The sequence below is a fragment of the Echiichthys vipera genome (genome assembly GCF_963691815.1).
Source record: "Echiichthys vipera genome assembly, chromosome: 20".
NCBI classification, from domain to species: Eukaryota; Metazoa; Chordata; class Actinopteri; order Perciformes; family Trachinidae; genus Echiichthys; species Echiichthys vipera.
Window position 1 is genome coordinate 6,226,765 of NC_139845.1, and position 17,053 is coordinate 6,243,817.

General features: G+C 42.5%; 3 protein-coding genes across 3 annotated transcripts; 2 read left to right on the forward strand and 1 right to left on the reverse strand.

Moving 5' to 3' along the window:
* The first annotated feature begins 930 nt into the window (after nt 1–930).
* On the forward strand, nt 931–6,798 carry LOC310962626 (cystine/glutamate transporter). The gene is made up of 13 exons (XM_083935132.1): nt 931–1,046; nt 1,143–1,378; nt 2,678–2,804; nt 2,885–3,000; nt 3,126–3,251; nt 3,383–3,482; nt 3,638–3,682; nt 3,839–3,962; nt 4,060–4,163; nt 4,270–4,366; nt 5,695–5,844; nt 5,924–6,101; nt 6,476–6,798. The coding sequence occupies exons 2-13, from the start codon at nt 1,153–1,155 to the stop codon at nt 6,538–6,540; spliced, it is 1,458 nt and encodes a 485-aa protein (XP_083791258.1). The 5' UTR covers nt 931–1,046; nt 1,143–1,152; the 3' UTR covers nt 6,541–6,798.
* A 1,749-nt stretch (nt 6,799–8,547) lies between these two features.
* On the reverse strand, nt 8,548–15,430 carry foxm1 (forkhead box M1; the record flags this gene model as incomplete). Its single annotated transcript, XM_083935647.1, has 9 exons — nt 15,394–15,430; nt 12,678–13,178; nt 12,386–12,534; nt 11,197–11,388; nt 10,962–11,090; nt 10,704–10,763; nt 10,195–10,243; nt 9,931–10,103; nt 8,548–9,372 (listed from the first exon to the last, which is right to left on the reverse strand). The coding sequence occupies exons 2-9, from the start codon at nt 13,159–13,161 to the stop codon at nt 8,548–8,550; spliced, it is 2,061 nt and encodes a 686-aa protein (XP_083791773.1). The 5' UTR covers nt 13,162–13,178; nt 15,394–15,430.
* Nucleotides 14,610–16,388, forward strand: rhno1 (RAD9-HUS1-RAD1 interacting nuclear orphan 1). Its single transcript, XM_083935648.1, has 3 exons — nt 14,610–14,713; nt 14,850–15,037; nt 15,176–16,388. The coding sequence occupies exons 2-3, from the start codon at nt 14,873–14,875 to the stop codon at nt 15,911–15,913; spliced, it is 903 nt and encodes a 300-aa protein (XP_083791774.1). The 5' UTR covers nt 14,610–14,713; nt 14,850–14,872; the 3' UTR covers nt 15,914–16,388.
* Nucleotides 16,389–17,053: the final 665 nt, after the last annotated feature.

A 17,053-nucleotide genomic window follows, 5' to 3' on the forward strand; every position in this document is an offset into this window, starting at 1 on the left:
AAGAGTCGTTGGTCCAAGAGTTTCTTTTTGCTACAAAAGACAGAAGTAACAGACCGTTTTTGTGCATCATTTTGACATCGATCATCCACAAAAATCTGTTTAACTCAGAGTTTAATGTGTAGAATGTTAAATGTTTGTTAGCTATAATAGCAGCCATAATCACAAACATGCTGTATTTCCGCTTCTCTCAGCTTCTTGACCTCTTAACGAAACAAAGACATCCTATGATCTTGTAATGCTGAATCCTGGACACACAAGTGCCATAAAATACCAGGGGGGAAAAATCTCATAGTCCTGCAATGACTTCTATATCCAATGTTGGCTCTGAATGCATCAAGAAGATGACAGCTCACCCTTCGTAAATCTTAAACCAAAGGAATCTCTTTGTGCGTATTGTACGTTGAGGAATTTTAACAAGCAGAGCTATTGCAGATGAAGTTAGACTGACATCCATACAGCAGTCAGTCACGTGGAAATAGGGAAAAACAAGCTAATAGAGAGGCCTCAGTGATTTGATCTTGGCAGAAATATTGCACAAATAGTTTAGATTTAGCTAAAGCTGCGTGTGTGTGAAAGCCGTGACAAGATGAAAATGTCTGTTGTTATTGAAAGCAGCTCTCCTGCAGTCTGTGCAGCTGCCTCTGCATCACCCTGACCCTTGTTTCCCATAGCCCAAAAGGCCAACGTCAAGCTGTACACACATAAGACACACACAATGACACACACACACACACACACACGCACGTATACACACAGGGACGTGTGGAGCCTTTAAACTGCTGTAATTACTCGCTGAAGCTTGTAAGAGTGCTGGCTTTGTTCCCCGCTCAGGCTGGGCGGGTGGACTAAGAGCCAATAAGGGGAGAAAAACATGCAAGTTAGGGGGAGAGGGGGCCATGTTGACGCCAGTGTTGTCTCTTCCTAGTGCACATTCACTAAACTGCTACAAATGTGTGGGTCGGAAGGGTTTACAGGAACCCCAAAGAGCACTGTTGACTTCTGTAGTTGGAAAAGTGGAAAGGATTCACAGACAGAGAGAAAAAGAGGTAAGAACTTCAGTTTGCAGGACTAATGTACAACGTAGGTCTAAACTTTAAACGTGCAGAATCAAGGTAGTTTATGGTATCAAGTGTGTTCTGCAGCCACACAGAGATGGACAGGTCACAAATGAAGCAAGAGGATGATAAGAAGGAGAAGACGGAGGAGGAGGTGGTGCAACTACGGCGAGAGATCGGCCTGCTGCCTGCGGCGTGCTTCATCATCGGCACAGTGGTGGGCAGTGGGATCTTCATCGCACCCAAGGGAGTCCTGATGAACAGTGGCAGCGTGGGGCTCTCTCTGCTTGTGTGGCTGCTGTGTGGGGTCCTCTCCTTGTTCGGTAAGGTACCTGATGGTATAACTTGTATCTGCTGTCTTGGTAAAAACTTGGAATTGTTCATTTCTATGTTACTCAAACTGAATTTTACATTTATTCACTTATGTGTGTGTGGTATATAGAATGGAATATTTTGGGAAAACACAATAAAAACAGTTGAAGCCTTTAACATCTTCTTTAAAATCCTTTAAAAATGTAATTAATATGACTAATACCGCTGATATAGAATAAGGCAATTGTTAACATATTTTGTTATTTCACTTTTTCATGTATTTTTGGATAGCATCCTCATGTGTACATTTGTTTTTTTATGTCTCAATGTGTTTTTTAATTAATTTCTTTAACAAATTATTAATTGTAAAAATCAATCACTGGTGTATATTGAGCTGCAGGTACACAATAACAAGACAAGGATTAGCCTACAGCCATGCTAGTGGCTCTGTGTAGCTGTAGGTCTACTTTGTGCAAAATGCTAACAACAGTATGCTAACATGCTGATGTTTAGCATGTAAACTCCTACCATTTTCACTAAGTTAGCATCCTAATTTGCTGATTAGCATTAAGCACAACGCTCATGTTCACTTTAGGTGAACTACTATAACATGTCAAGTGCTTTAATAGTTTAAAAAAACATATTTTTTTCCCATGTCTGAATATAGCCTTCCTTTATTGACCCTCCTTCTGAAACAATTAATTAAGCACCTGATGCTTTAAGCTCCCCACAGTAAAAAGCCCAGTCTGCTCTGAGACACTTGTCTCAGCACGGAGTAGGTACCAAAACGGCTCAGGGTCTTGCATTTATAGATGCCGTAACATGTTAAGCATAGCTGTACGTGGGCAAGGAGAGTTGGTTGGGCTCATTTTCTATAACCAGTGTAGCATCAAAGCATACTGTATGATGAATTATTAGCTAGCTAGCTAGCCAGCAGCTAATTATACTCATTTATTTTTACTTAATCACACACACTCTTTTCACAGTACAGGAAAGCACAGTGCTAATGTTATCGCTGTAAACTGTAGATCACGTAGTGGGACCTTGAACTGATCTAGCAGGCCGAGCACATTTGTTACCTACAATGGTACTGTAGTGACACTTTCTACCTTGTGATGTCACAACTGTATAGATATCCTGATTGCTCGTTTAAAGACAGTTTCTGATTACGGCCTGTGTGCATTTCTCTGTGGATTGAGTGTTTTGATACTTTCACAGTATTAATATAGCACCTATGGAAATCTCATTTTTAACAATATGGGACCTTTAATATGTTTTTTTTTTCCCTGGTCTGCTCCTTTTTACATTAGGGGCCCTGTGTTATGCTGAACTGGGCACCACTTTTACAAAATCAGGGGGCCACTACACTTATCTACTGGAGACACTGGGGCCACTGCCTGCCTTTTTACGACTCTGGGTTGAGTTCTTTTTCATCAGGTTTGTTTCGATTAGGTCCATCCTGTTTGTCCTGACCTAAAGTCACATCACACCACATAAAGCATATTTTCCTTGTCCAGGCCAGCTGTGGCTTCCTATGTGTCCCTGGCTTTTGGCCGCTATGTGGTGGAGCCCTTCTTTGCACCCTGCGTTGCTCCCACAGTGCTCATCAAACTCGTCAGCATCCTGGGAGTGAGTGAGTTGTTTCATACCTTCCCCTTCTATCCACAATATCACCGTACTACCCAAACTGTCCACGTTGTGCAAACATATAGATTCATGAACTTTTCTATTACCAGCTGTTTGTCTTTGTGTCCGTAGCATTTGTCGTGGCAGTCAACTGCTGGAGCGTGACCATGGCCTCTCGCACTCAGATTACCTTGACATTTATTAAGATGTTTGCTCTGGTCTTGATCATCATCCCCGGTGTCATCGCACTGGCCAAAGGTGGGAGGATGTCATTGTTTCTCTTGAGGTTACAGATGGCTTTCCAGCTGTTCGGTCCTATCAAATGATTGTTATTTGAAGATAATGCTCAGTTACTCTCTCTCACTCTCTCTGTATCTTCCTCTTTCCAGGAAAAACAGAGAATTTCCAGAATGGTTTTGAAGTAGACTCATTAACATTGGATAGGTTGCCATTGGCCTTCTATAATGGCCTATATGCCTACGGAGGATGGTAAGCAAGTATATTTATCACAGTATGAACACTTGCTTGAACTCAAAACTCTTGTTTGTTTTCTGTTCCCACATGGAATCTTTCACTGTCTCTATGACAGCATATTAATAATTTATATTATTTAAAAATTGCTCGAGTGCACCTCTTTCCTTTAGGTTTTATCTGAACTTTGTCACGGAGGAGGTTATAAACCCAAACAGGTATTTTACATCCGACATCTGCACTTCACTCAATCTATTTTTAAAAGCCTTGTTGCCTTGGAAGCTATGATATCTGTGTGTGTGTGTGTGTGTGTGTGTGTGTGTGTGTGTGTGTGTGTGTGTGTGCGTGTGTGTGTGTGTGTCTCGTCTTGACAGAAACATCCCGCTGGCAATAATCTGCTCCATGGTGACAGTGACAGTCTGTTATGTGCTTGTTAATGTGGCCTACTACACCATGATGACTCCCGCTGAGCTGCTGCTGTCTGACGCTGTGGCTGTGGTCAGTGCTGTGCTGTAAAGTTCACAGTGCACTTAAAAGGACAATCAGAAGAAATATGTGCTGTACGGGTAACTGCTCTAAACCTTTGTCCCTGCAGACATTCGCAAACCGCGCTCTACACGGAGTGGCTTCTGTGATTCCCATTCTCGTGGCCCTATCCTGCCTCGGAGCGCTTAACGGGGGCTTCTTTGGGTCACCCAGGTAATGTGGGTACAGAGAGGTCATTAATTGTCATGTGTGTGTGCTTGAAATGGGCCAAGAATGAATGCTAACAGCCTGATGTGAAGTCTTATGGTTTGTGTTGCAGGATGCTGTTCGTGGGAGCCAGGGAGGGCCACTGGCCTCCAATCTTCTCCATGATTCACATTCGCAGACGCACACCTTTGCCCGCTGTGCTGTTACTGGTAAAGCTTTTTACGAATACTTATCTTAACTCAAGGTCCACTTATCTATTTTCTAAACTTTCAACTACATCACACAGTCTTCACCAGCAGATGGAGGTTGCTTGTCAAGATTTTTTTTTGGGCAAACTACTTTTTCAAAAGGTCAAAAATGCATGGAAGCTAAATGTATATTTGGTTTTCAATCCAAATATATATATATATATATATATATATATATATATATATATATTTATAATATTTTTATACTAATGAAACTAATTGAAATAGTCTATTCTATTCAATTTTTCTTTTCTTCTTTGTTGAGTATTCGATTCTGATTGGTCAATTACGTCGCTCTTAGGTTTTTTTCTGCAGACCGCTGCTATGAATAATGGACTGTGTTGCTATGGACACAGTTCTGATCGAAGACTCTGGAGGACCATTTTAAAAACAAACTATTGATTTATGTAGTAAGTAGTTGTGAAATAAGCGGGATACCACTTCAGGGTGATTCAAGACCCTTCCATTCACAAAAATGACCGGCTCGCTCTATAATATCCCACAAATGCCCTTGATTCTACATATAGCCTACAAATATGATGTGATGAAAGTTCTCTAATCCCTAATCAATTAAAAAACATATTTTCTGGAAGAAGCATTTGATATTTACAATATTTTTTTGGTTAATGTATTTTTTGTCTTGATTTTTGAGAAAATAGCAGGTAAATGAAGAAGTAGAAGAATTACTTTATTAAAACGGGAAATTCAATTTTTTCACTCTATTATTATTATTCATGTTACACACACACACACACACACACACACACACACACACACACACACACACACACACACACACACACACACACACACACACACACACACACACACACACACAGGCCCGAAATACACACACATGCACAAACAGGACATTTATACATGCAATTAATGGAGAGATGTCAGAGCGGGGGGGCTGCCAGTGGACCGGCGCCCCGAGCAGTTGGGGGTTCGGTGCCTTGCTCAACAGCACCTCGGCAGTGCCCAGGAGATGAACTGGCACCTCTCCAGCCACCAGTCCAAGCTCCATTCATGGTCCACACAGGAACACGAACCGGCGACCCTCCGAGTCACCTATGGACTGAGCTTCTGCCGCCCCGTACATTACAGTACATTATGGAGCTTTTTAAACTTATTTTATTGTCAAGACATGTTCCTAAATGGGAACCAGTTCTTAAATCTATTTCCTAATGGTCTCCACATGTATGATGCAAAATTATGAATTGTACAAATAAAATGTTCTTTACTGTCCACGGCATCGCCTCACATGGGATATGCCATATTGTCTCCAGTACCCCTTGGTGGTGGTGATGTTAATCACCGGAGAGATCTACCAGCTCATCAACTTTGCCTCCTTTTCTCGCTGGTTCTTCATCGCCTTGGCGACCTTGGGGATGCTCATCCATCGCTATCGCTTCCCCCTCCACCCGAGACCTTTCAAGGTTGGTGCATCAAACTGTACGGCATTCTACACTAAACTGACCATGCATTGTTTCATTTGCTCTTTTTAATGACCCAAAGGTGCCTCTGATCATCGCAGTCACCTTCACGGTGGTTTGCTTCTTCATCGTGGGTCTGTCTCTATACTCGGACCCCTGGAACACAGGGCGAAGCTGTGTTCTCACGCTGACTGGGGTCCCTGTTTACTACCTGACAGTCTACCGCTTTTACTTGCCCCATAGATGGAGACGCATCTTCAGTAAGTCAAACCAAAACGTTTTGAGAGAACACTTAGTAAGAGTATACTGTTTCATATATCCATCCATCCAAGTTCCATCTCCAATATACTGTATGTTAGACAGAGCAGAAGGTGAAACATTTGCAAGAGCAGATGACGTTGTTTGTAGAGCGTGGACAAGTTTGTTTGTAACACAGAGAAGGAATTAAACTTTTAACACGAGAACTAGTCCAGGACACACACCCTGTTGGTTACTTCCAGTTGATTTGCTTTTCACTATCAAATTGGCTGGCTCAGCTTAGTAAACCCCACTCTAAACAGTTAATCGTGACTTTGGTAAGAATGAAAAGCCGTCGCAGCTCTTTCATAATTGTGACTCTCTTCAATAATCCCAGATTACTGCAGCAAGCAGCTGCAGATCCTTCTAGAAGTGGCTCAACAAGAAGTGCAGACATACTGAAGACCCCAAAGACAGCTTTCTACTGGACACCACCTTTTCTACTGGATACCACCTTAACGTCCACCTTGAGCCCTAGAATATATCTTAGTTTAGAGGAAACAGGTGTCTTATCTGACTTCTGGTAAGTCTTTCATGTATCACACCACTGGACGCGACTTTTCTCTATAGTTAGCATTCTGTGTGAACATCTAAAGCTCTCTCAAGTCTTTTATTTTGTACCACGTTCTGTAAGATTAATAAAGTCATTCTTGAATCACAGAGAGAATCTTTCAATTGTTTCAACTTTTATTCAAATAGCGGTAAAAATAGGTGACCTTGCTGTGTAGGTTCAGATAAAATACACTAGTTTGTTTCAGGGTCCCCACGCATTTTGATGGACAAACCTTATAATAAAATGTCCGTGACCATTCACAACGTATAACAAACAGAACCGTAGTTGCTTTACTCCAATGTTGATTATTGTATAAAATTAAACAGCAACACTGTGCGATCCAAAGTTATTACGTTGTCCTTTATGTAAAAAGATGCTGTACAAGCACTTATAGCAGTCTGACGCAGGGTTTCAAGCAGGAGGGGAAGCTGAACAGAGTGCTCTATCAGTATATTCTGAATTTGATCCCAAATTGCTGAAAGTCTGAAATTTGTATTTGTATCGGTCATTAGAGCCATGATATATAAAATGCATACCCAGCATTATTCAAACATAAATGCAGCATGCATGAAAAGAGACAATGGAGACACATATTAGAGCTACGTTACATCAACAGCTACAGACAATAAATTAGGCGTTATGTAACATTCTGTGGCAAGTTAAGGAAGATAACTGTTGCAACAAAATGCCATGGCTTTTTCAAAAATGTTCAAGGATTTTAACAATTCCATGTCTTCTCCGTTTTTTCATGACTGCAGGAACACTGTTATTGGCATTTTGAAAACGTGAGCCGAGCGTACTGGTGGTCAAAAAAAGGATGAATGGCTAAAAGCTCTTTATTCAGGCGCTGACACCAGCAGATTTATTGTACAGTCATAGAAACACCAACTTCAGAAAACAGAAAAAGGCACATGCTTTGAAAACTGTTTGCAAGAAACCACATTTCATTCTTTGCGAGCCATTCAGCGGCAACCGTAAACAGATCGACCCACTGCAACGCAGAGCCTCTCGCATACAAAAAGGACGCACGCTGTCAAAACCTGAAGGAATTATTAAAGCCGTACATTATTTCGTGGCATTTTCAAAATGGGATTCTCTCCCATTCTGCCCTCCGAAGGTGGTGCTGCAAAAAAACCTACATCCCATTTGTGCTTACGGATAGAAAAATACATTTGCATCTTTACTTACTAATACAATCTGTGCTACAGAGATACAAAATGTTCCGTAGACTACCTGAAAATAGGGTGCAGAGGAGTCACTGCATGCAAAATGTCCCTCTCTGCGGGTACAAAACGCCTACCGATGGCATACTGATCAGGATTTAGAAAGTCATGTGGTGACGACAGTTCTACGATGAACGTACAGAGACAATCCTACTGCTGTTAGTGCTATTTGTATTACTTTCTATTGTTTATTGCTAACAATCTCACAATCTAAAAGTACATGCCGCGAGGCCGTCCGAACCGAACGGCACGGAAGCGTCTATTGCTTATCATGCAATATATTGTCATTTAATTTACATATGCAAAAGCTACATTGTATATATTAAAATGTGCAAATCAACATACATACATACATACATACAAATGCCCCTCTCTAGCGATTCCTTCAAGAATACGGCCGGATATGACAGGTGGGGATAAATGATGGGTGACAAAAGGGCAGTTAATGAGTGAGGGAACCAATGAAAAAGCCAGAGGTGGAAAGAAACATCGGATATGATAGAAAGACAAGCGAGCAGCGTGCTTATTTGACATAGCAAGTGTCCCTGTCGTTACTTTTTTTTTTACTTTATTCCCATTTCTCCTATAGGGGTTTGGAAAACAGATGACATGAAAAGGAAATGTCTTTTGACCCTATTTAAACTGAGGGATGAACTCGGACCAGCTGAGATTGGCCATACCAAGGTCCTCATCGTCCAGACCAGAGAAGCTAATGTCCACTAGTATCTTGCTCAGGCTGTCGTTCATTGTATCCAGAACTAGGCCCTCGGTGATCGAGCGGTTAGCGGGTGTCGCCGCGCCCCCTGCCTGGAGCAGCTCTCTGGAGCAGCTGCTTTTGAGACATTCCATGGGAGAGTCCGTTGGTCCGGTCGCTCTGGACGGAGCGGACGTGAGCAGCTCTCTGGGGGAGCTGAACAGAGGCCAGTCTTTAAAGGGGGTGCTGTTGAAGCTGAAGGTGGTGTAGTCGTGCCGCGGCGTGACCGCGGGACCGCCCGGTGTGCGAATGGGGCTGAAGTCCAGAACGTTTTGGCTCCCTTTGCCCACGGGGGTCACTTTCCACGGCTCGGGTAGGACGTGAGAAGGAGGCTTGCTGGGCGTGGAGGAGGTGAGGTGGCTGTTACTTTTTATGGGGGTCTTGAAGGAGAAGTCTCGGTCGGGGCTGTGCTGCTCCGGCTGGTGCTCGTCCAGCTCAGCGTCTCGCACTTCGTGGAAAGTCGAAGCGTCGGAGGCTACGCCGGAGTCAATGAAGGTATTATCAGGGCAGAGGAGGACGGGCTCCTCGTGGTGAGAGTGAGCCAGATGCTGTTTACGCCGAGAGCTGCTGGCTTGTCTCTTCGGAGGGGCTTCGGGAGTCTCGCATTTAACCGCCACACATCCCGGCTCGTCCTTCACCGTCGCCTTGAGGTCTTTGTTCTTCTGAGGATACATGACCACAGCTGGGGCGTCACTTTGTGTCACCTGTGGGACATAAAACCGTGCACTTTAGAATTCTAACAGTGACTGTGTCCTTCACACACACGTCCCAACACAACATGGAAGAATGTAGCCAGACATAACCAATATTGCTCCAGCACAGGAGAACCAAAATACTTTTTTCATAACTAAGGCGAGACTATGACACTGACTTAACGATATCAGCATACAGTATCGTTGCAGAAAAAGGTGAGACTGAAATGTAGTTTAAAAAATATAAACTTCACCGACATCTCTCTTCATTTCCGTCAACCTCTACCTTTTATTCTGGCGCTCAGTCTTTCTCTGTCCTTGTCCCAGTCCTGACAATTGTGCTGAAATAATGCGTCGCGTTGGTGTTTTTTTTTGGATCGGGTCGGGTGGTTTGCTAACACCTATTTTTGTGGGTTGGGTGGTCAAATTGGGTCTCATAACTGACTGGGTGGGTGCAACTGACCCGCAGATCACTAATAAGCACAGTCAGGAGGACTTAGATTTTTCATCTATGGACCAAGAACGTAGCTGCTTCAGCCATGAATGTGCCATGCGCGACGGAGCCTTTACCTTAGGAGCTATCCGCACCCTCTTGGCTCCTCGCGAAGTGTTCCGTTTCTGTAGCGGGCAAGAGGGGGGAAACTGGGCCGATGAGGACGGCAGGTAGACGGAGGAGGCAAGGGGGAGCTGGATGGGAACCAAGTAGGAATCGGTTCGAGGGAGAAGAGGTTTCATCCTTCTTTCTGAATGTAGAAAAGACAGCGACTCAGAGATAAGCATCTTAATGACATTTGTGTCCATTTTGCCAACTTCCAGCTTCTCCGTTCAACTCACCAGAGCTGGTTGGTGTTTTTCTTGCATCGGGAAGAATCCTCTTTTGTTGCTGCAGAAAAAAAAAGAGACATAACATCACTTTGTGGAGTTAAGCATTCTGCCTCAGTGGTCTAACTTTGCTGAGTCTTTCCTGACTACACTTCAGTGACATTCTGGGTTCTCTCCCTTGCTTTTAGGCTTTTGACAAGCTAGAACAGACAAAAGTCAAAGTTAGAGCTCTTATAACTTCCCCTACTCTTCATAGAGCGATGATGAATACAAGGCATGTGGTCTTAAAGCTGACTAGCCTTCAGTGACCTCCCTACTGCTCATATCATCTCCTCCTGCAAGAAAGAAAGGTTTCCCTAGCCCTCCATCTGCAGCTGCACTCTTTGGGTCAAAGGCTCTGGTGACAGAAAATGCTCATATGACTTCTGATTTTTTTTTCTCCCTTTGCTTTCTGCTTTCTTCTGCCTGACAGTAGAGATGAAGACTGTCCCTAGAGATCTGGAAACATAAAACCATCTTACTTGGTGGGGAAATAAAAGCATAGGCACCGCGACAGGAGCAGTCATCGGGTCGCAACCGGGCTGTAGAGAAGGATGTGGAATGAAAGGGAAGAAAACCATAAAGATCGGACACCAAAAATCCCAAATAATACTTCTACAGTTATGATATCAAACATACAACATGATGAACTATAACACACAAAGAAACACCGTCTATTTCAGTTCTTCCTTCATGATAAAAAAAGGTGGGAGAAGGTGAACGAGGTCTTGTGCGCTCACCTTGTACACCTGATCGAGAGTGAGGCATCGGTTGGCCTCGGGCCGGATAGTCCAGAAAGAAACTTTACCATCTGGTGACGTCTCGCGGATGAACATGTCGTGTAGAGAGAGGTTGTGGCGGATGGAATTCTGCAATTATAAATGAGCAAAAAGAATCCTTAATGCGAGTTTCATCTACTATATTAGAGGCACCAACTAATTGTACATTTATTGTTCAGTTCTTTATGTAGGCTACCTTCCATCCTGGTTTAGCCACCTCCCTGAAGTACGGGAAGTGGTCCTCGATCCACATGTAAATCTCTTTCAGCGTCATCCTCCTGCTCTTCCGGCTGTTGATAGCAAACTGGATCATGGCCATGTAGGAGTACGGCGGCCTCTCGGACATGGGTTGCTGAACAGCCTCTGCGTCGATTTGTGTATTTTGTGTCTGTGAAAGAAATGAAGAGATTGAGGCTTGGATACTGAATCATAAACGTATTAAACTGTAGACAGATTATTTTAGATTACCATGACCCGTTTAAACATGGACAATACAGAGATTCGTATTAAATCTTTAAAACCTTTTTTTTTCTTCCATTTGACACTTATGATATATCCCCTACAGCAGGGGTGGGCAATTCCAGTCCTGCAGAGCCACTGTCCTGCATGTTTCAGGTTTCTCCCTACCCTAACACACCTGAGTCTAACAATGATCAAACTGTGACAAGCATCAGCTGCTTGATAACGAGCAGAGCATTGGAATTAGGTGTGTTGGAGCAGAGAGAAACCTAAAACATGCAGGACAGTGGTCCTCCAGGACAGGGATATCCAACCCCTGCCCTACAGTGTACTGCATGTTACTTAAGTGCAGGGTTCATTCAGCTTTTTAAGGATAGCTTGATTTCAAATATTAAAAGATTTCTGGTTTAAATGAGTGAATGTGTAGATAAAAGACCAGTTTATGTTGAATATCAAGCACTTTTTTCTATCTTAATTCAGGCCTATACCAAACCTTGATAACATAACAGAAATTTGGAAAATGCTTAATTTTAACTAAGACTTTGTATGTACTCTGTTAAGAAATTTACAGCAGAACTATTTCACGTCAGATTTGACAGCTTGATGATTTAGGTTGATTACATGATGAGCTACAACTTTATTTACTGTTGTGGAACAAGTGGAAACATCTACACCGGGAATCGCCCTCAAGTTAAAATCTGACAATCAAAACGTTAAATTTAACCTTTAAGCAGCAGAGCAGTTTTCTGCCATCCCAATACTGTGGAGATCATTGTAATTCCCACTCTAGTGAGACGGACTAGTTAAAGGATGGTGTTTAGGGGACATGCCGAGACATGCCTGAGATCCTTCTCCCCTCCCTGAAACATTGGTTTTCACATCAACAGTAACAAACACACTGAGGTGCTCAAGGAAGAGCAGCAGACCTGAAAAGTCGGTGAATTGGGGTTTTTGTTCTCCAGGTTGGCCATCTGTTTGGCAGGATACGGAGTGAAGGTACATGTGTTCATTCTGCCCAGCCACTGAATATTGGTGAGGCTGTCATCTAAAGGACCACACTCCAGTTCCTTATTCACTAATAAAGAAGAGCAAAATACGATTAGGAAGGATAAGAGATTGCAGGTCAGTGCTGTTGAACTTAAACCCTCCCCCCCAAAAAAAAAAAACATTCCACAATTATACTTGCAACATCATCTTAAAAACATCTTATTTACATACATGTTTTAATTCCAGTGAGAGCTTTAGCGTCCGGCGAGCTGTGCCCAGTTTCTGCTTTCTCTTGCTGTCCGACTGTAGAGGCTTCGTCCCCTTCGGCAGCAGGCTGACAAAAAGACCAATTATCACGACTGCCATTCTCACTCAGGAGGATGAACTTGTTTGGTCCCTGGACGCCACACTCTTTGCCTTTGGCAGTGAGGGCCCCGATGACACTTTGAAGGTCTGCCGTTTTGGGGATGACAACCACCTGGGTGTCAGACATGGAAGGGTGATCCATAATGCGGACGCCATCGGGGAAGCACTGGCTGGCGGCTGCCTTTGAAGGCTCTTCGACACCTGATGCATCAGCTTTGCTTTGGGATTCAGCTGCTGGTGGCGGCGGAGGAGGAGGATCGTTTTGCTGGAAAGGCAACTTTCTTCTTCGGAGGATCAGGGGTCTCCTTGGGCTCCGTCTCATGGTCATCAAATCATTGAAAACGCTCATTGGTGTTCACTGGTACTCTGTAGATAAACAACACAAATAAAATACAAACACATGGATGTTTTAAAGCCTTCTAAGCATTATGGAAAAGAATAATCAGCTTTGATCACTGCAGCACACCACTACCTGTAGATCCCTGTTTACCTGGCTGGAGTATGAAGTCAATGTCAAGGTACTAACGTTAAGCCAGTTGGTCAACAGTCAAGCTAGGCTGGATTCAAACCGTCACACGGATCGATTAGATTGACACGAAGAAATCGATTAATATAAAATACCAATCGGATCAAACAACCCACTAGTAGACGGACTATATGTTGACAATGAACCTTGAGATGAAATCCAGCTGCATACTGTCCGTTTTCTGTGCAGTTTCTCTGTTTATCAGCCTTTTTTTTTGACAGATCAGTTGGTTAACGTTGTTTCCTGGCGACTGTCGCCTTCTAGAACTTTAGGCCGTTAACTGTTACACGATTTCAGTTGACGACGTACCGTTTACCGCTGATCCCCTTGCACAAATCCAACGTTTACTCGGATTCATATCTGACTTATATAAATGTAATAAAATGAGTTAAGTCTCTCAGAAAACATGGCTGATTTAGATCATAACCAGATAGTTCCATCTCAAAATTATTAACTTACAAAATCATGCAACCGATGACACTTTCTTTTACGCCATCGGTCGCTTGTTAACGTTAGCTAGTGTAGTGTGGCAACGGGAAGCGGTGCATTCAATGGACTAACGTTAGCCTAATGTTATACTTTATTAAAACAAATGCTGTATGTTTTGTTATGTATGCCGAATTGAATATGTGGTTGTACTGCTAATAAAACATTTCAATGTATTTGAATACCAATGTACATTCAAAGACAATGTAATGAAAATATTACAATGTCATATAAATGTAACGGAGTTCAATGCGACATTTGTCTCACACGGATGTCATGCACCGGGGTAACGTTAAGAGTTACAAAAGGAATATTGGGACGTAAACATTTTATTCTGTCGCGTTAAACCTCGCGTACACATCAACATTACAACTTTCTCTCTCCGCTAACGTCAGCTGTCTGTTTAGAAGCTAAGCTAAAGTGCTAACTACACCATTGTAACAAAGCTAAGATAACGTTAAAGCCAAACCTTCATGTTACTGTGATGTTTCAGGCAATTCCGTGTTTGCTGGACTCCTGCTAGTGATCCAAACAGTTGGTTCATATTCGGCGTTACATCAAATGACCCATAATATCTGTGGTGTTCTTTCATTTAGTGTTATTTACACGCTGTCTGGGCGATTCAGAAACGTTTTTGAATTTTGGCGCTGTGGGCACCACTTCCGTCCCCTTGATCACGTGGTATAAAGATGCACCAATAGCAGCTGGACAAAAGACGCTGGCAACCAATCAAATGCGACGGTACTGGAAACCGGGAAATAATAAGTAACAAGAGAACGAAAAACAAAGGAAGTGTATTGCAGACAACAAAAGTTGAATAGCTAACGTTTAATAAATGTATTACTCGTTTGCGATAATGACTATCTTTTGCGCGAAGTATCACATTTAGGTAAGTACAATGTCGTATTAGTAGCTACGCATGGAAACGTTCAAAGGTATACAGCTGGCTGTTGACAAATGAACCGGATCTGGCAAAAGTAGAGGCATGATACTGCGTCGATTTAGTGATGTTTTTGTTCCATCAGGTCTTCAGGAATGATTTCTATTAATGCCCCGTAAAAGCAGAAAGACAGATAAGCCTCCCTTGCTGTTCTTGGAGCAGCCTGTGTGTGGAGCCAGACTCCAAAATGTGCCTGAAGTCCGAGCAGCACTCAACCCCAAAGACTTTTTCACAGAGACACAAGCACAGAACAGCTCAGTTCTTAATTCTTGGGTAAGTTGATTGTCCATTTTGAACACTATTTGCAGTATGACATGGGTCGGTTTACAGTAACTGTAACTGGGTATATCATTGAGTCTGTTTTAGCTCTTAAACCTGCATTTTTTCAGCTTGTTTACTGTACTCTTTTAGGTAAGACCACAATTTGACCCTTTGGTTGTAGCTGCGGCACCCCCAGGGAGACGAGGGAGGAGAAAATGCCTCTCTGCCACAAGCATCCTTGACAGTTGCAGTCAGCTGTCCAGGAAAAAAAGTGTGTGCAAATTCCCATCATTAACATTTCAGACAAGGTCAAGAGACCAATCACATCAACCAAAGAGTACACACACAAAGAAATCTAAAGAGTCTACCGTTGTGTCTGATGTGGGGAATCAACCACGAGGATCACGCCAAATCAGAAGGACGTTTTCAAGTGCACAGTGCTCACACACACCAACTAGACAGCTGACTACGATCAGAAAAAGAAATGTGGAGAGATCTTCTGATGGTGCTGCATCCTCCAGCAGATGTTTGGACCAACATGAAACTCCATCTAATAAAGTGACAGAGAAATGCAGAATTCTAGCAGATGGTGTTTCAACGGCTGCCTCCGGTGAGCCCAGCCCCACTGAGGTCAGCAGTGTTAATCCACCACCTGATGTGGACACTCCAAAAGTAATTCAAGAAGGGAGTCCCTCCTCCTCCTCTCTACACTTGCTGCAGGCTCAGCCATGTACACCGCCATGGAATCCGCCACCTGACATTTTAGTGGCTGACACACCAGAGAGGGATTATGGGGTAAAGGTCACATGGAGGAGGAGGAAGGGTTCCATGTTGCTGTTAAAAGAGAGGGGCCATCTCTCTGATTCAGATGTGTTGATTCACAGATAATGTGGAGACTTGGTAAGAAGAGGATTGAAGTCAACAGATGTGACACTGATTATTCATTGGACCTCTTCTGTGACCACAATTCTTTCTATAAACTGTTTTTATGGCACTGACTGAAGCTGTTGCATTGTGATGATTACATTTTAGTTCACTGACTGTTTACTTTGATCGCACATCATAATGATCAGCCAAGGATGTTATGACAGAACTCTCCCACCACCTCCTCTGGGCAGCTTTGGTTATCATCACTGTAAGAATCAAATAATGGACAAACAAAACCTGGCAAAATAGCAAGCCATAAGTGAGAATGTATTTAGACTGATTGCAATTACAATGTACTGTTGTAGATTATGTTGCAAATCAGAGGCAGTCCTTATATCCACATATTATCTTGACCTCTAGCAACACAAGAAAATTTTTTTTTTTTATTATTATGCTTAAGCATTTTATTGGCAGATGTATTGAAAAAAGGCATGTAAATATGGACTATAACTGATAGAACACACCCAATATCAAGCAAACACTATAATTTTGCCACATGAAATCTCAAATCACTGATGTAATAAAACCAAGGGTGGTACTGAAAGATAATTTAAATTCAGCCGTTGGTGATTGTGAGAAATGTTGTGTAACTTAAAACCCTTTTTCTGTCAAATGTGTTGCATAAAATATATGGAATAAATGTGTCACCCAAGTCTAAAGAACAAACTGAAGTCTTGGTTTATTAAGACTTCTCTTTGGCTACAGCTAGTAGGTATAGTGGGACGATGAGGGTTACACTTATTTCTCTTTAGAATGTATTAAAAGAAGGTTTCAAAAAATATATTCTGGGGTAAAATTTTGTTTCATGCTTTCAGAAATGAAATAGTAGTGTGTTCATTTCAATTTGTGTCTAGAACTACTCGTCATTGTTACTAGTCACTGTAGCAGGCCTTGACCAAACTCTTTTCTATTCATTTTTTTCTGGGATAGGTTTTCCTTTCATGCACCTTTTTGAATGAGGTGATAACAATTTTCAAGGTAAAAGGACACATTTCAATAACTCTACAGAGAACAACTCTCCGTCGTTCATTTTTTTCCACAACTTGATTTGCAAATTCTCAAAAAAACCTCACGATACAAACAGTTGTAGAACAGTTCAGC